The sequence below is a fragment of the Rhea americana genome, unplaced genomic scaffold, assembly GCF_003343005.1.
Source record: "Rhea americana isolate MKP2758 unplaced genomic scaffold, rheAme1 scaffold_131, whole genome shotgun sequence".
Classification (NCBI taxonomy): Eukaryota; Metazoa; Chordata; class Aves; order Rheiformes; family Rheidae; genus Rhea; species Rhea americana.
Window position 1 is genome coordinate 2,288,671 of NW_028185384.1, and position 11,748 is coordinate 2,300,418.

The 11,748-nt window shown below is 43.3% G+C and overlaps 1 protein-coding gene across 2 annotated transcripts; it reads left to right on the forward strand.

The window, feature by feature from the left end:
• Nucleotides 1-121: 121 nt before the first annotated feature.
• LRR1 (leucine rich repeat protein 1) lies at nucleotides 122-9,582 on the forward strand. 2 transcript variants are annotated; one of them, XM_085297860.1, is made up of 5 exons: nucleotides 122-357; nucleotides 437-535; nucleotides 4,336-5,063; nucleotides 7,722-7,888; nucleotides 8,764-9,582. In XM_085297860.1, the coding sequence occupies exons 1-5, from the start codon at nucleotides 169-171 to the stop codon at nucleotides 8,790-8,792; spliced, it is 1,212 nt and encodes a 403-aa protein (XP_085153986.1). In that variant the 5' UTR covers nucleotides 122-168; the 3' UTR covers nucleotides 8,793-9,582. The 2 variants fall into 2 exon arrangements, with proteins under 2 accessions (XP_085153986.1, XP_085153985.1); XM_085297859.1 differs by lacking the exon at nucleotides 8,764-9,582 and having other exon boundaries at nucleotides 7,722-8,712.
• The last annotated feature ends 2,166 nt before the right edge of the window (nucleotides 9,583-11,748 follow it).

Here is an 11,748-nt window from a genome sequence, read left to right on the forward strand (position 1 = left end):
GCCCGCGCGCTGCCTGCGCAGCCGCCGCTCCAGCCTCCCTCCTTTCCCCGACTGCCTCGCGGAGCGGTCAGGCATCGCGGCGGGCGCCTGCGTGCGGCGGCCGTTGGGCGCCGAAGGCCCCGGGGCGGTGTCAGTGCCGGTGCCGCCGCCGCGCGCGGGCCGTTGGCGATGCGGCTGCAGTGCGAGGTGGAGGTGGTGAGCCGGCTGCTGCCCAGCTGCGGGCTGCGGGGCCGCGGCCGCGGCACTCGGGCGCTCCTCTCGCTGGGCCGCCAGCCCGGCCGGGCGCGGGGCGGCGGCGGCGGCAGCGTTTACCTCATGGTGTGCACGGCGCGGGACCGGGCCGGCGCGCGATACAAGGTGCGGCGGGGGGTGGGAACGCGGGTTGGGGGGCTCGGCGTCCCGCCGCGGCCCCTCACCGGCCCCTCGTGCCCCGCAGGTGCAGGAGAACATCGAGCGGTTCTTCACGCGGTTCGTGGAGGAGGGCAAGGCCACCGTGCGCCTGCGGGAGCCCGCCGTGGACGTCTGTCTGAGCAAGGTGCGTCCCCCGCGGCCTCCGGTCTTCCCCACAAGCGGTACCGGGTCTCTTCTCAGCAGCCGCCTTCGAGCTGCCGCTGCTGTGGGGTATGAGGTGTGAAGCGGGCTGCCGAAAGGAGCTTAGCTCATTAGGGAGGCTAGGGAAGGGAAGGGAAGGGTGGTAGAGGGAAGTTTACATTTTGTACAAGGAAAGCTGAGCCCAGCTGCTTTGATGGGATGCATCGTGGTTTTCACTTCTTTCACATTCTTCTGCCTTTCCAATTTGAAGAAAAAAATAACTTTTTCATCTGTCCGATGCTYCATATCTTTAGCTGTAAGCCCTACATAACAAATGATTGCTTATAATCTTTGTAAAACTATTCTCCTATACACCCAGTGTGGGGTTCAAAGCTAGAAATGTATGGTACAGAACATGTCTTGGTATGTCTTGGTTTAATGCTTAGCTAACAGTAGAGGTCACCAATGTGTTCATTTGCAGCTGACAGGAAATATTTGAATGTTGTTAATGTATAAAGATGCTTTTTATTTGTTCTCAATTCACCAAAAAAGCTACACATTGGTGTTCAATTTTTATGTTGTTATTTTTTTTCTGTGCCTTTTCCAATAATCTTTTGCAACCTTGTTATAAGAAAGGAAAGCAGGACTGCTTTTCTGCAAGTTTAGAGTTAGGCTGTATAAATTACACTAATTTTTTTGTTTGGGAAATCATTTTGATTTTCTGTCATGACTATGATTCTTTGGTCTAAAGGATATTTTGTGATAATTTCAATGATGTCATACCAAGTAGCTGTAATCTTGAATGATTAAGCATATTCTTCTAAAGGCGGTTTGAGATTGTTTTCTCAAAGAGCCTGTCTGAGGGGAAATGCAAAAGATGTGTCTCAACTGCAGTTGCAACAGGCACTGACGACAGTCTTTCCACATTGGAAGAGAACTCAGGGCAGGTTACAAGATCTGCTTGAGAAATAAGGTAAATGAATCAGTATTTAGGGCTGTGACCTTCTGAAAAGAAAAACATGACCTGATAGAAAAAAGAAAAGCACTTATTTTATTGGTAATAAAAGCAGTGTCTGGATATAACGTGGTAGTCTGAGATTTGGCAGAATCTGGCATGATGTCATGATCTGGAAAAGTCTTGTCTCTATGAGAAGGAAGGCTATGGTAGGAAGTGGCCTTAAATTGATGAAACGAGTGGTTCACATTATAGACTTAAATATAAAAGCAGCAATGTGTTTCTAAATTCAGTTTAATTAACTTTGTCTTGGAAGAAGCAAATGTACTCTGTATCTTGCAGAAAAAAATCACAGGCGTTGCGTTAGATCCAGAATACGTTATTGTTTTAGGTTCTTTCAGCATTTCTGAAGAGGGGGAAGCCAAAAGTTGGACTTTGAACAAACTGTTGTGAAGAGCATACTAGCATTATTCTCAGTAGACTCTAGTAAAACAGGAGTTAGAGTTTTGACCTTCTATAAAGCTGTTTAGAGTTCTTACAAAGAAGCCATATTAGCTGCTTTGTGAGTACAGGCTCACCCTCATACTGTAAAGCTCCATAAAAAAATTACTAAATTCTTCAAAAGCCAGTGATGCTCTTTAACTCTCCAAAAACTGGAATCAGAGTTCAAGATGATTGGTAATTTTTATTTGTCATTTCTGCTAGTCTCATAATTTCATTATAGAAGGGTATCTAAAATCTCAAAGAGATTGAAAAAAGCTTTGTAGAAAAGAAATACTCAGATATCACTATGTTGGTTGTGTGCAACTAACATGCAAAACTCCACTCTTAGTAGTCTGCCAGGTAGTGTGCATTTGCTGCATTCAGCCACATCAGAAATTAAGTTAAGAARTGCTGCTCTAAAACACTTAATGCCAGAGCTAAAATAATACTCACTGCGGTTTTTTTCCCCTTTAGCAGGCCTGTACCTGCTGCATGTCGTGCAAGGCCTGCTAAGTCCCTGCAATGTCCAATTGCCCTGTCATCTTTCATTTAACTCTGAAACAGGAGACTTGTAAGGCATCAACGCGCATTAACTTATTTTCGCAGCATCTTTGTTGTTGTTGAGATGCCAGAGTAGTGGCAGGAAATTCTTTCATAAGCATTTCCAACTAATTCTTTGCCTTTTTTGTAGGTGCACCTTGGTAATTTTTGAACATATTCTCATGGATTTCCAGATATATTTTCTTTGCTATAGGTATTGCAGAGAAAATTTGCCTTAAGGCTCCAGAATACAAAGTAGTCCTATCTTAAAAAGACATAAATAGTGAAAACTTATCTTAGAGATTTTTGTCTCCAAAAACAGGTTTCTGATGTGTCTCACACTCTGAGAGCAGAGAAATAGTGCCTGTAACTTCAGTTCTAGCATCCTGTTATCCTTTCTACCTGGTCTTTACAGATCTTTTTGCCCCTCAYGTTCAAATTTATTTAGCTGCTTTTGCCCTTGGAAAGGTGCGGAAATCTGCCTGTAGCTGGGAGGAGTCCCATAGCTAAGTGTTTTAGTGTAGTTTGGCTGACATATTGAACCTTGATAAGAAGAAGGTGTAATTTCTGTATCTCTGGAAGATATCACATCAGGAGTTCAGGGAACAGAGGTGCGTGGGATGATTAAGAAGGCTAGTCATTAGGTTAGCCATGCAGTCAAATATGTTTGACYTTCATTGTCTTTATTTACATTGCATTAGCATCTAGAAATCTCCAAGATCATTGTGTACTGTGCTAGGCACCTCCAGTGTATTACGTGAGCTAGTTTTGCACCCTGCGGAATTTGGTATAGACAAATACAGTCAGGAGAAGGGTTGTCTTTTAGGTGCAGCAGTGGGTGTCATCAGGTTTTGGGCAAGCCTATTCAGGAAAACCTCCTGACTCTCAGCACTGTGCCAAAACTCCAAGAATGTGGTTTTTTTTTGTTTGTTTGTTTGTTTTTTCCTGCACTGAGGGATCAATTTTAGTTGTATGGATATATTCTGCTTTTTATTTCAAAATTTCCTTATAGTTTCATGTCTGTCAGTTGCCAGTTGGAGTAGATACTTACTGGGAAATTTTAAAATTTTAAAGAGAAATATTTKGTCACCTTGCTGTTCCTAAACTTAATTATATCAGTACAGCAAATGTAACACAGCTTTGCTTGATCTTTATTTAAAATAGAAGTCATCTGCTCTTTCATTAATTTGACTGTCTTTTCTGCCATTATACTGTGTCTTGTCTAAAGCAAAGTTGGTCACAGAATGACTGAAAATAATTATCCTCCTCTTTGGGGCTGGCACAACCAGACAGTGCTTCATGTGACTAGAAGCACTTCCTTAACCTGCCTTAAAGCTTTCCACCTATTTTACGTGCAAATTCAAACTCAGATCCCATGCTTTTTCTTCCTAGCAGCTTTCAGAAATGATTGCCTCAAACTTTAGATCTGTGCCTTCTCGGCGTGTGTTTCTGTAAGCTGTTGCTTTATCATGTTGTAGTTTGGAAAGATTGCAGTGCATCAGACTTTTTTCAGTACTTTATTTTCAGCTATTAACTCTGCGCTTTGTTCCTTTTCTGAGTAATGCAGTGCAGCTCATCTGATCTAGGTCATTCAAAGAGCTTATTCAAATGAACTCCTCATTCAAATTGCATATCATTTGTTCTTAAATACCATAAATGGCATGACAACCAAGTAAGCCTGAATTATGCTTCCCTTTCCCATTTCATTGCCCTTCTGACTCAGTATTTCATGATACATATATGGTACAAAATAGTTCAGAAAGTGTTACAATAAATCTAAGAATAATGAACTCTAATTTTACATTTGTTGGGGTTTTTTTTTGTAGGCAAATGCCAGCAATTTAAAGAATTTCCTTTCAGCTGTGAGACTGGCTCACCAAGGTACTGACATTGGCGCGCTCCCCCTCTCAGCTCTGGTACCAGCGAAGACCTCAGAAGTTGAAAAACCTAAAACAAAGATGATCATAACATCGAGAAGGGACTATCCTCTCACCAAAAACTTTCCTTATTCCCTAGAACATCTCCAAGCCTCATACTGCAAGCTTGCTCGAATTGACACACGTGTACTTTGTTTAAAGAAACTCAGAAAACTAGACTTGAGTCATAATCATATTAAGCAATTGCCAGCTACTATTGGTGACCTGATCTGTCTTCAGGAGCTTAATTTACACAACAATCACCTGGAGTCATTCAGTGTTGCTCTGTGCAACTCCACCCTTCAGAAATCTCTTCAGTTCTTGGACCTCAGCCAAAACAAAATTAAAGCACTTCCAATTCAGTTTTGCCAGCTGCAAGAACTTGTTAATTTAAAGCTCGATGACAATGAGTTGATTAGGTTGCCATTCAAGATGGGCCAGTTACATCACCTACGCTTCCTTTCAGCTGCTCGAAACAAACTTCCTTTTTTGCCCAGTGACTTTAGGAAACTCTCTCTTGAGAACCTGGATCTCTTTGGAAATCCTTTTGAACAGTCTAATCCACTTGTTCCCAGCATACAACTGAAAATACCATTGACTTTATTAGAATGTGCTGCAAGGGCAACTGTAAATTACAGGTAAGAGTATTACGGTTGGTACATACGTCATTTGCTCCATTTCAAACCTGTCAACTCCAAACTTTCCGGATTTGTTTTTTCCTGTTTATGGCAATTGTCCTTCATGTATTATAAACTATATTATACTATAGTATATACTATATATAAACTATATTATAATATGCTTGAATTGCGCTTTTAAATTCCTCTCTTGATTATACAAGATAAAGCAGATTCTTGTAGTAACTTGGTGATTTTGGGAGTGTTTAGAGAAATACTATAGTTCACAAAATAGAGAGTACCACGACAGAATATTTTTGCCCAGCCATGGAAAAGAGAACCTGTTTCTGTGACACTGAACCACTTTCAGAATTTTATATGTAGGTACTTAGGTTATAGTGGATTTTGTGATACAGATCATAATTTGTATTGGGCCTTTGCCTGGAGATTCATGCTGTCCCTCATCTTGTGTTTGCATTAGAGCACACTGGACTGAAAAATCTGTTAGCCTGCAGCTAATCTTTCACATGTGAAAACAGTGTGTTGGCAAAAGGTTACCTTCCACAGGACAGCTTCTAGTTGCAGACATTGTCTAGTCTGCCCCTGCTTTTAATGGCACCTTACACAAGCTGAGCAGTGTTAGAAAGATACTATGAGGGGCTTCTCAAAGGGGGAGCATCGTGCTGCAGTTGGCATTACTTAGGGCAGGTTTCTCATTACTTAAGATTTGCTTGAACTGCTAGTTTCCTCCTATGTAAGGTATGGGTATTCTGGTTTATGCAGAGAAGCCCAGTTTTGAGGTAGTTTTAAAATTACTGGCATCTCTTGCTTTGCCAAATAAGCTATATCCTTGCCAGGCTGCTGCTTATCTGCTTTTCTCCCCTCTCCTTCCCCCACATCACTTGCATAGCTTTGCCTACATGCCACTGCCTGTGATTTTCTAGTACCATCTGGTTGTACTCCCACCCTGTTTTCCTGGGTGAAAAGGAAAAGAAAAGATGGAAAAGAGTCATGGATACAAAAAGGGAGTGAGAGACAGACTTGATGTTCTCACAATCTATGTTCCTTGCCTATTCCTGCCTTAGAGATGGGGAGAGCCCCAGGATCCTGGGTTAATGGTTAATTGCTCGGAAGTTCATGTTAAAGGTGTCTACAGGCATGTGGGGCACACCCTGGAAATAAGCTGAGCCAGCTGGTTCTTATCTTCTCCACTTCTGACCCAGCTGAGTTTAATACAGAGTGATAATCAAAATTCGTATGCCTCCTTTCCAGTCTTTAATATAAATTGCAGTGGTTCTGATACAAATATGATCAGAGTGCCTGTTTTTCTAGAAAATATAATGCCTCCCCACTGATCGGATTTTGGTGCTCAGTTACTTTACTAGAGGATCTGATGATACCTAGTCATTAACCTAGCCCTGGACCCCAGTATAGCAAGTGTTGTTAAAAAAATAAATAAAAAAACCCACCCCACCATGCAGAATGAAAAAGGTGCTCTGCTCCAAGAGTCCCTGTAAGACAAGGGATCTTGCCCACCGCTCTGTGATCATAAGGAAACAGCACTGGTCAGAGGAGTCTTCGCTCTCCAGCAGCCTCATTGTTGCTGAGGTTTCCAAAGGTGTTACAGCACAGGAGCATTTGAGAGGGTAAGGAGGGCAGTTTTGTGCATTCATTCCAGTGGCTTGTCAGATGCAGGGGACTCACTAAGCATAACTGATTACCTTAAAAAGAATCAAAAACTAGGCACCAGAAGTTGGCAACAGTAAGTAATAGAAGTGACAATAGCTTATAAAAGCCTGGAGAAAGAAAGGAAATAGAAGGCTGGATCACACAATAAAAGCAAATGTTTGGAAAATAATCTTCATGGGGTATTTTGGGCAAGTTCAAGGGCTGTGATTGTGTTTGTCATGACCAGAAAAAAGGATGTCTTGGAACAGGTGGAGAGGAAAAATCCACAGGTGTCTTAGCTATGTGAAAGATAGTGTGTAGAAAGAATGAGGAATATTTTAAGTGTAGCCTGGATATGAATTAGTGAGACCTATTTGGTGAGTCTTGAGTGACAGTCCATATTTTAAAAGAAAGTTAACTGTACAGAATAGATCAGGGAAGTTCTTTATTTTATACCCTAAACACAATGCTGTGCATCTGTGATTTTTTTTTTTTTAAGTGGTTTCTTTGTTCTTGTCATGAAATTTCATTCCTGGTGTGATGGAGGAGAAGATAGATATGTTAACAGAGAACCTTAATTTGTTATCTGTGATGTAACACTACTGTAGAAAGACTAATTTTTATTGCCAGTTCACTCTTCAGATACAGTGTATTTATGATACTACCGCTTATTCATTTTAGAGAGTGCAGAGTAGATTGTGGGTACCTCAGCAGGCCAGGGTGAAACACAACAACCTCCCTGGTTCTTGTTACGATGTCTTCTGGAGGTCACATTCTTGTTGCTTCTTGGTTAGTAATGTGCTTGTGTAGTTTTTGTGGACATTCTGAAAAATGGCATTTTAATTTCTAACTAGTTTGATATTGCTACTGCCAAAATTTCAGTTTTGCCTTTTTACATGATCTTGAAACGGCATTTTTTCCCCCTCGACTAGTGCATATGGCATGTCACAATGTTTGATTGAAATCAGTTAATTTTGTAGTGAATTCACGCTTGCTTCTCTTGTTCAACAGAATCCCTTATGGTTGTCATCTCCTTCCTTCTCACCTTTGTGAAGATCTGCAAGTGGCTAAAACATGCCAGTGTGGAAGTGCCTGTCTAAGCAGCTTCATTCAAATCACAATGACCATGAATCTGCATCACGTAGCTCACACTGTGGTCCTTGTGGATAACATGGGAGGTACAGAAGCACCCATAATCTGCTACTTCTGTTCTCTAGACTGCTATTCCCAGTTCTTAGACAGGTACCTACAAGGTAATGGGTGACCACTAACAAGTGCAAAAGCTCTACTGGAAGTTCTGTCCAGTGATGGAGTCTGAAATCATTTTGTGTTTTGTTACCTACCTGTGCTACAGAGAGCTATCATAGAGCATTTGCYACCGATAGCAAATGTCAGTCTTAAYAGTGGGGAGGTATTGTGAGCCTGATGTGATGGTCTGACTGTTTCTCTATAACTAGTATCTTGTTGGAATAAAGAATGGTTCTTAGCTAGAATGAATCTTCCTTAGAATTTATTTTGCTTTCTTTTTCCTATGACTTTGTTCAAAGGATCATGACAGTTTTCTTTGTTTTATGGAGCAAGTGGTTTCTCCTTCCCAAAAGGAAGGTGGGTGATTTTTTACTTCCTAGCATAGATCATACTTCCTTGCTTACTATTCACTTGAAGCTATGAACTCTGCCTACAGAAGAGGACTACATTGACTTTATCACTGGACTGGAATCTTCCCAGGTTGTTCTACTCTACAGCAACTTGGTAGGCTGCTCTGAGAAGAAATTACGGTGTCAGTAGTTCAAAACTGGCCATGCTATTCCAGGTGCTCTTTTTTAAGTTGTGTATAACATTTCCCTTCAAGCAGGGCCAGCATTGTTTTTGTTTTGTATCTCTCTGTTATATGAGAATTATCTTTTCTAAATATGTGGTCTGAACTTTGTTTCTGAACTCACATTTTAAAGATTCTTGAATTATTCACTGCGTCAGTTTATTAAATTTTGAAACCCTTAAATGTTTATGTGAATTGTTTTCTCTAATGGATGTCTTATTTGGTGTATTCTAGGAGTTAGCTCCAGGCCTTTGTCCTGGTGAAGATACTGAAATACTTAGTATATCCACACCCTTGTTTCCCAGTCTTGTCAGCTGGTCCATGGCTGAAGTATAGAAACAGCACGGGACAAACACTGTATGTAGAACAAAAATCTTTAGGCATCCTATGCACTGGAACATGTGATAGCTTGGAGAAGGCACATAATACTGGTTTCTGAAGCAGCATTGACCGCCCAGGAATGAGTTACACATCTTGCATCTCTTCAAGTCCTGGAAAAATATACCACTGTTGTTTTCCCATTTAAACTACAGGTAATTGCAAGACATCTGTAGCTACTGAGTGCAAATCTAGATCAGACAGGGGTTCAGATTACAACTAAATTTAATGTACAGAGTGAGGAGCAGTCTGAAAGCAGGCTGCTGAATGCACAGTACAAAGACTATATAAACTTGCAGGTATCACTTAACATCTATTGGAACATGATCTTCTCTTTAATTCTACAAATCGTCAATCTGAAATTCTTCATGATCCAAACACTCACAGCGGAAAGAAATACTGAAGCAAGCTTACTGAAGGGCTTTACTCTGAAAGAAAATCATTGGCTGTGGCAAGGCCAAGAGACACTCTTCTTGAGGAAGAAGAACCTTCCATGTTATTCTAGAAATACTGAGTGTCATTAAAACTGCTTTTGAATGTCAAAATAACTTGATCCTGTTCTTTTCATGCAGGATTTATAAAGCATTAAAGTAACTTTTAAGTAACTGAAGGAAGATTTGGGTTAATCTTTTTTTTTATGTTTTTCCTCAACTACATAAAATTTGTGAAGCAAAAAAAGCCAACTACACCCATTTACCTCAACACTAATCTTCTGAAAGTGTTATAGAACTAAACCTAGATGATTTTAAATATCCATATGGTGATTCTGTTGTAAAGTGAGAGAATTCCTGTCCCGGTTGCAGCAGCCTGAAGATTACTCATTTGGAAAAAATATCCCTTAAGTGGAGTGCATGATTAAGAGGAGAGAAGYGGTGTAGACAGCAGCTTGGCCTCCTGTGGGACTCGCGAGGAATTTTACAGTCCCAGGTGGAGGTGTTCCAGTTGCTGAGCACCTTCCGGAGGCAGATTCTGTGCACCTGCGCAGCCAAGTACATGAGTGGTTAGATAGAGTTAGGGAGAGCATGGGCTGAGGCCCCATCCAAGGCCTGTTGCGCGCAGAGCAGTAATCAGCTGGGGTGGAGGCGGAGGTTAGAGGYCAATGTGAAGAGGAATAGCATAGAGTTTATAATGAAAAACAGGCTGTAAACTGTAGGAAAGGGATTTTTGTCTGGGAATATCTTGCTTCTGGTCATACTGCTGCTTTTTTTTTTCTTCCATGTGTGGACACTGGGATGCAATTATCTCTGAAGCAGATTTCTYTGTCAGAACTGACTTGGCATCCTGTAATCCCGTGAAACTACAGCGTTGATGCAGTAAAGTGCTGGAGTCCTTTTCTGCAGAGGTTCTTCCCCAGCATCTACTGCTTTAGTATCCCAGTGCCTTCTAGTAATGCAGCTGGTGGGCTGTGATCTCTCCCCACAGGGGTCAAATATGCAGAGGAGCTATTCATGTTCCTCATTTCCCTACCTTTCAAGAAAAGAGGAGGGAAAGGGAAGTCGTACAGCCAAGAGTAGGAGTTGGAGAGGTTTATGATGCCCCTTCTTTCCTATGGGTATCCRTTCCAGCCAAGTTAGCTTTTGAAATGCCGGTGGTCCTGGCAAACAGGATTTATCCCTGCTGCAAAACATCTGTGTCAGTAGAGTGRAGTTCTCTGGCCTTGGCTTTATCTCGGAGGTAGCAAGGTGCCGAGGGTCCGTGCTGGGCGCTCCCCCCGCCGTGTCCTGCACCCTCGTCATCCAGCCGGGAGGTGGCGAAGCAGCCGAGAGCCGGAGCAGTTCCTCCAAGTTAGACCAAGCTAAAGCACTACTTCCAGAAGAAGCGCGAGCGAGGAGCGTTGCTGCAGGAGCCCTCCTCCTCCTGAGCCGTGTGGAGGGGCATCGTCTCCAGCTGCTTCCCTTGGCTTGCCAGCGCGACATCAGTGGCGGCGCTGAGGCCCRACTTCGGTCAGCTCTGCAGCTCTGCGCCGCGTTTACTGGGGCGGGCGGCCAGCTCGCGCGTGCGGAAGCAGCTCCAAGAGCAGTTAGAGATGGCGAAAGAAGAGCGCGGTTTGGTTATCTTACAGGTCRTTAAAAACATCCTACGCGTGGAAGTTTCCCGCCAGTCCCTTTTGTTAGTGTTGTGCCCAAGAAGTTCACGGGTTGCCTTTGWCTTTGCGCAGGCAAATGCTGCAGGGCTTATTCCCATTTGATGAAAACAGCGGACGAGCTCTCGCAGTGAATTTAAGTAAAGGGCACTCCGCCTAATGCGAGATGCTTTTAAATGCAATTGAAACGTATTTGTTAGTCTTGCCCAGGCTGAAGGGGGGACTGGGAACAGCCCTTGATGGCAGATTTTAGTTTGCTGTTTCTGAATGCTACCGTAAACAGGACTAGGGGCAGATTAGAGGATTCTCCTCCTTTTACTTGGCTTATCCCCACAACGCCCGTGTAAGACAGGGACGTTCTGTTGTGCCAGCGAGGCCACGTTTCAGTTCCCGGTCCTGCCCAGGCTTGTGCAAGGCACTGCACCCGGCTGTCGAGTGCCAGGCGACCTTCTTTGGGAAAGAAATATTTACAGTTATGGAAATGAGCAGCGATGTTAAAACTACCCCCAAACTTTTCTTTAAAAAAGCCTCAAACCGACACGTATTGGTGCCGGCGTGAACAGCACAGCCCCGCAGAGGCGGGGTAGCGCCAGCCTGCTGGGAGCAGTGAATCGGGGCCGCGACGGGAGACGCGTCCGCCCGCCGCGCGGTCTTTCGCTTCCCTTGCTCGCGGCCGGGGCCCGGTTTGACGGTCGCCAAGAACAGGCAGCGAGGCAGGACGGGCCGCGGCCGCCCCCACGCCGCGGCCACCCGCGCCG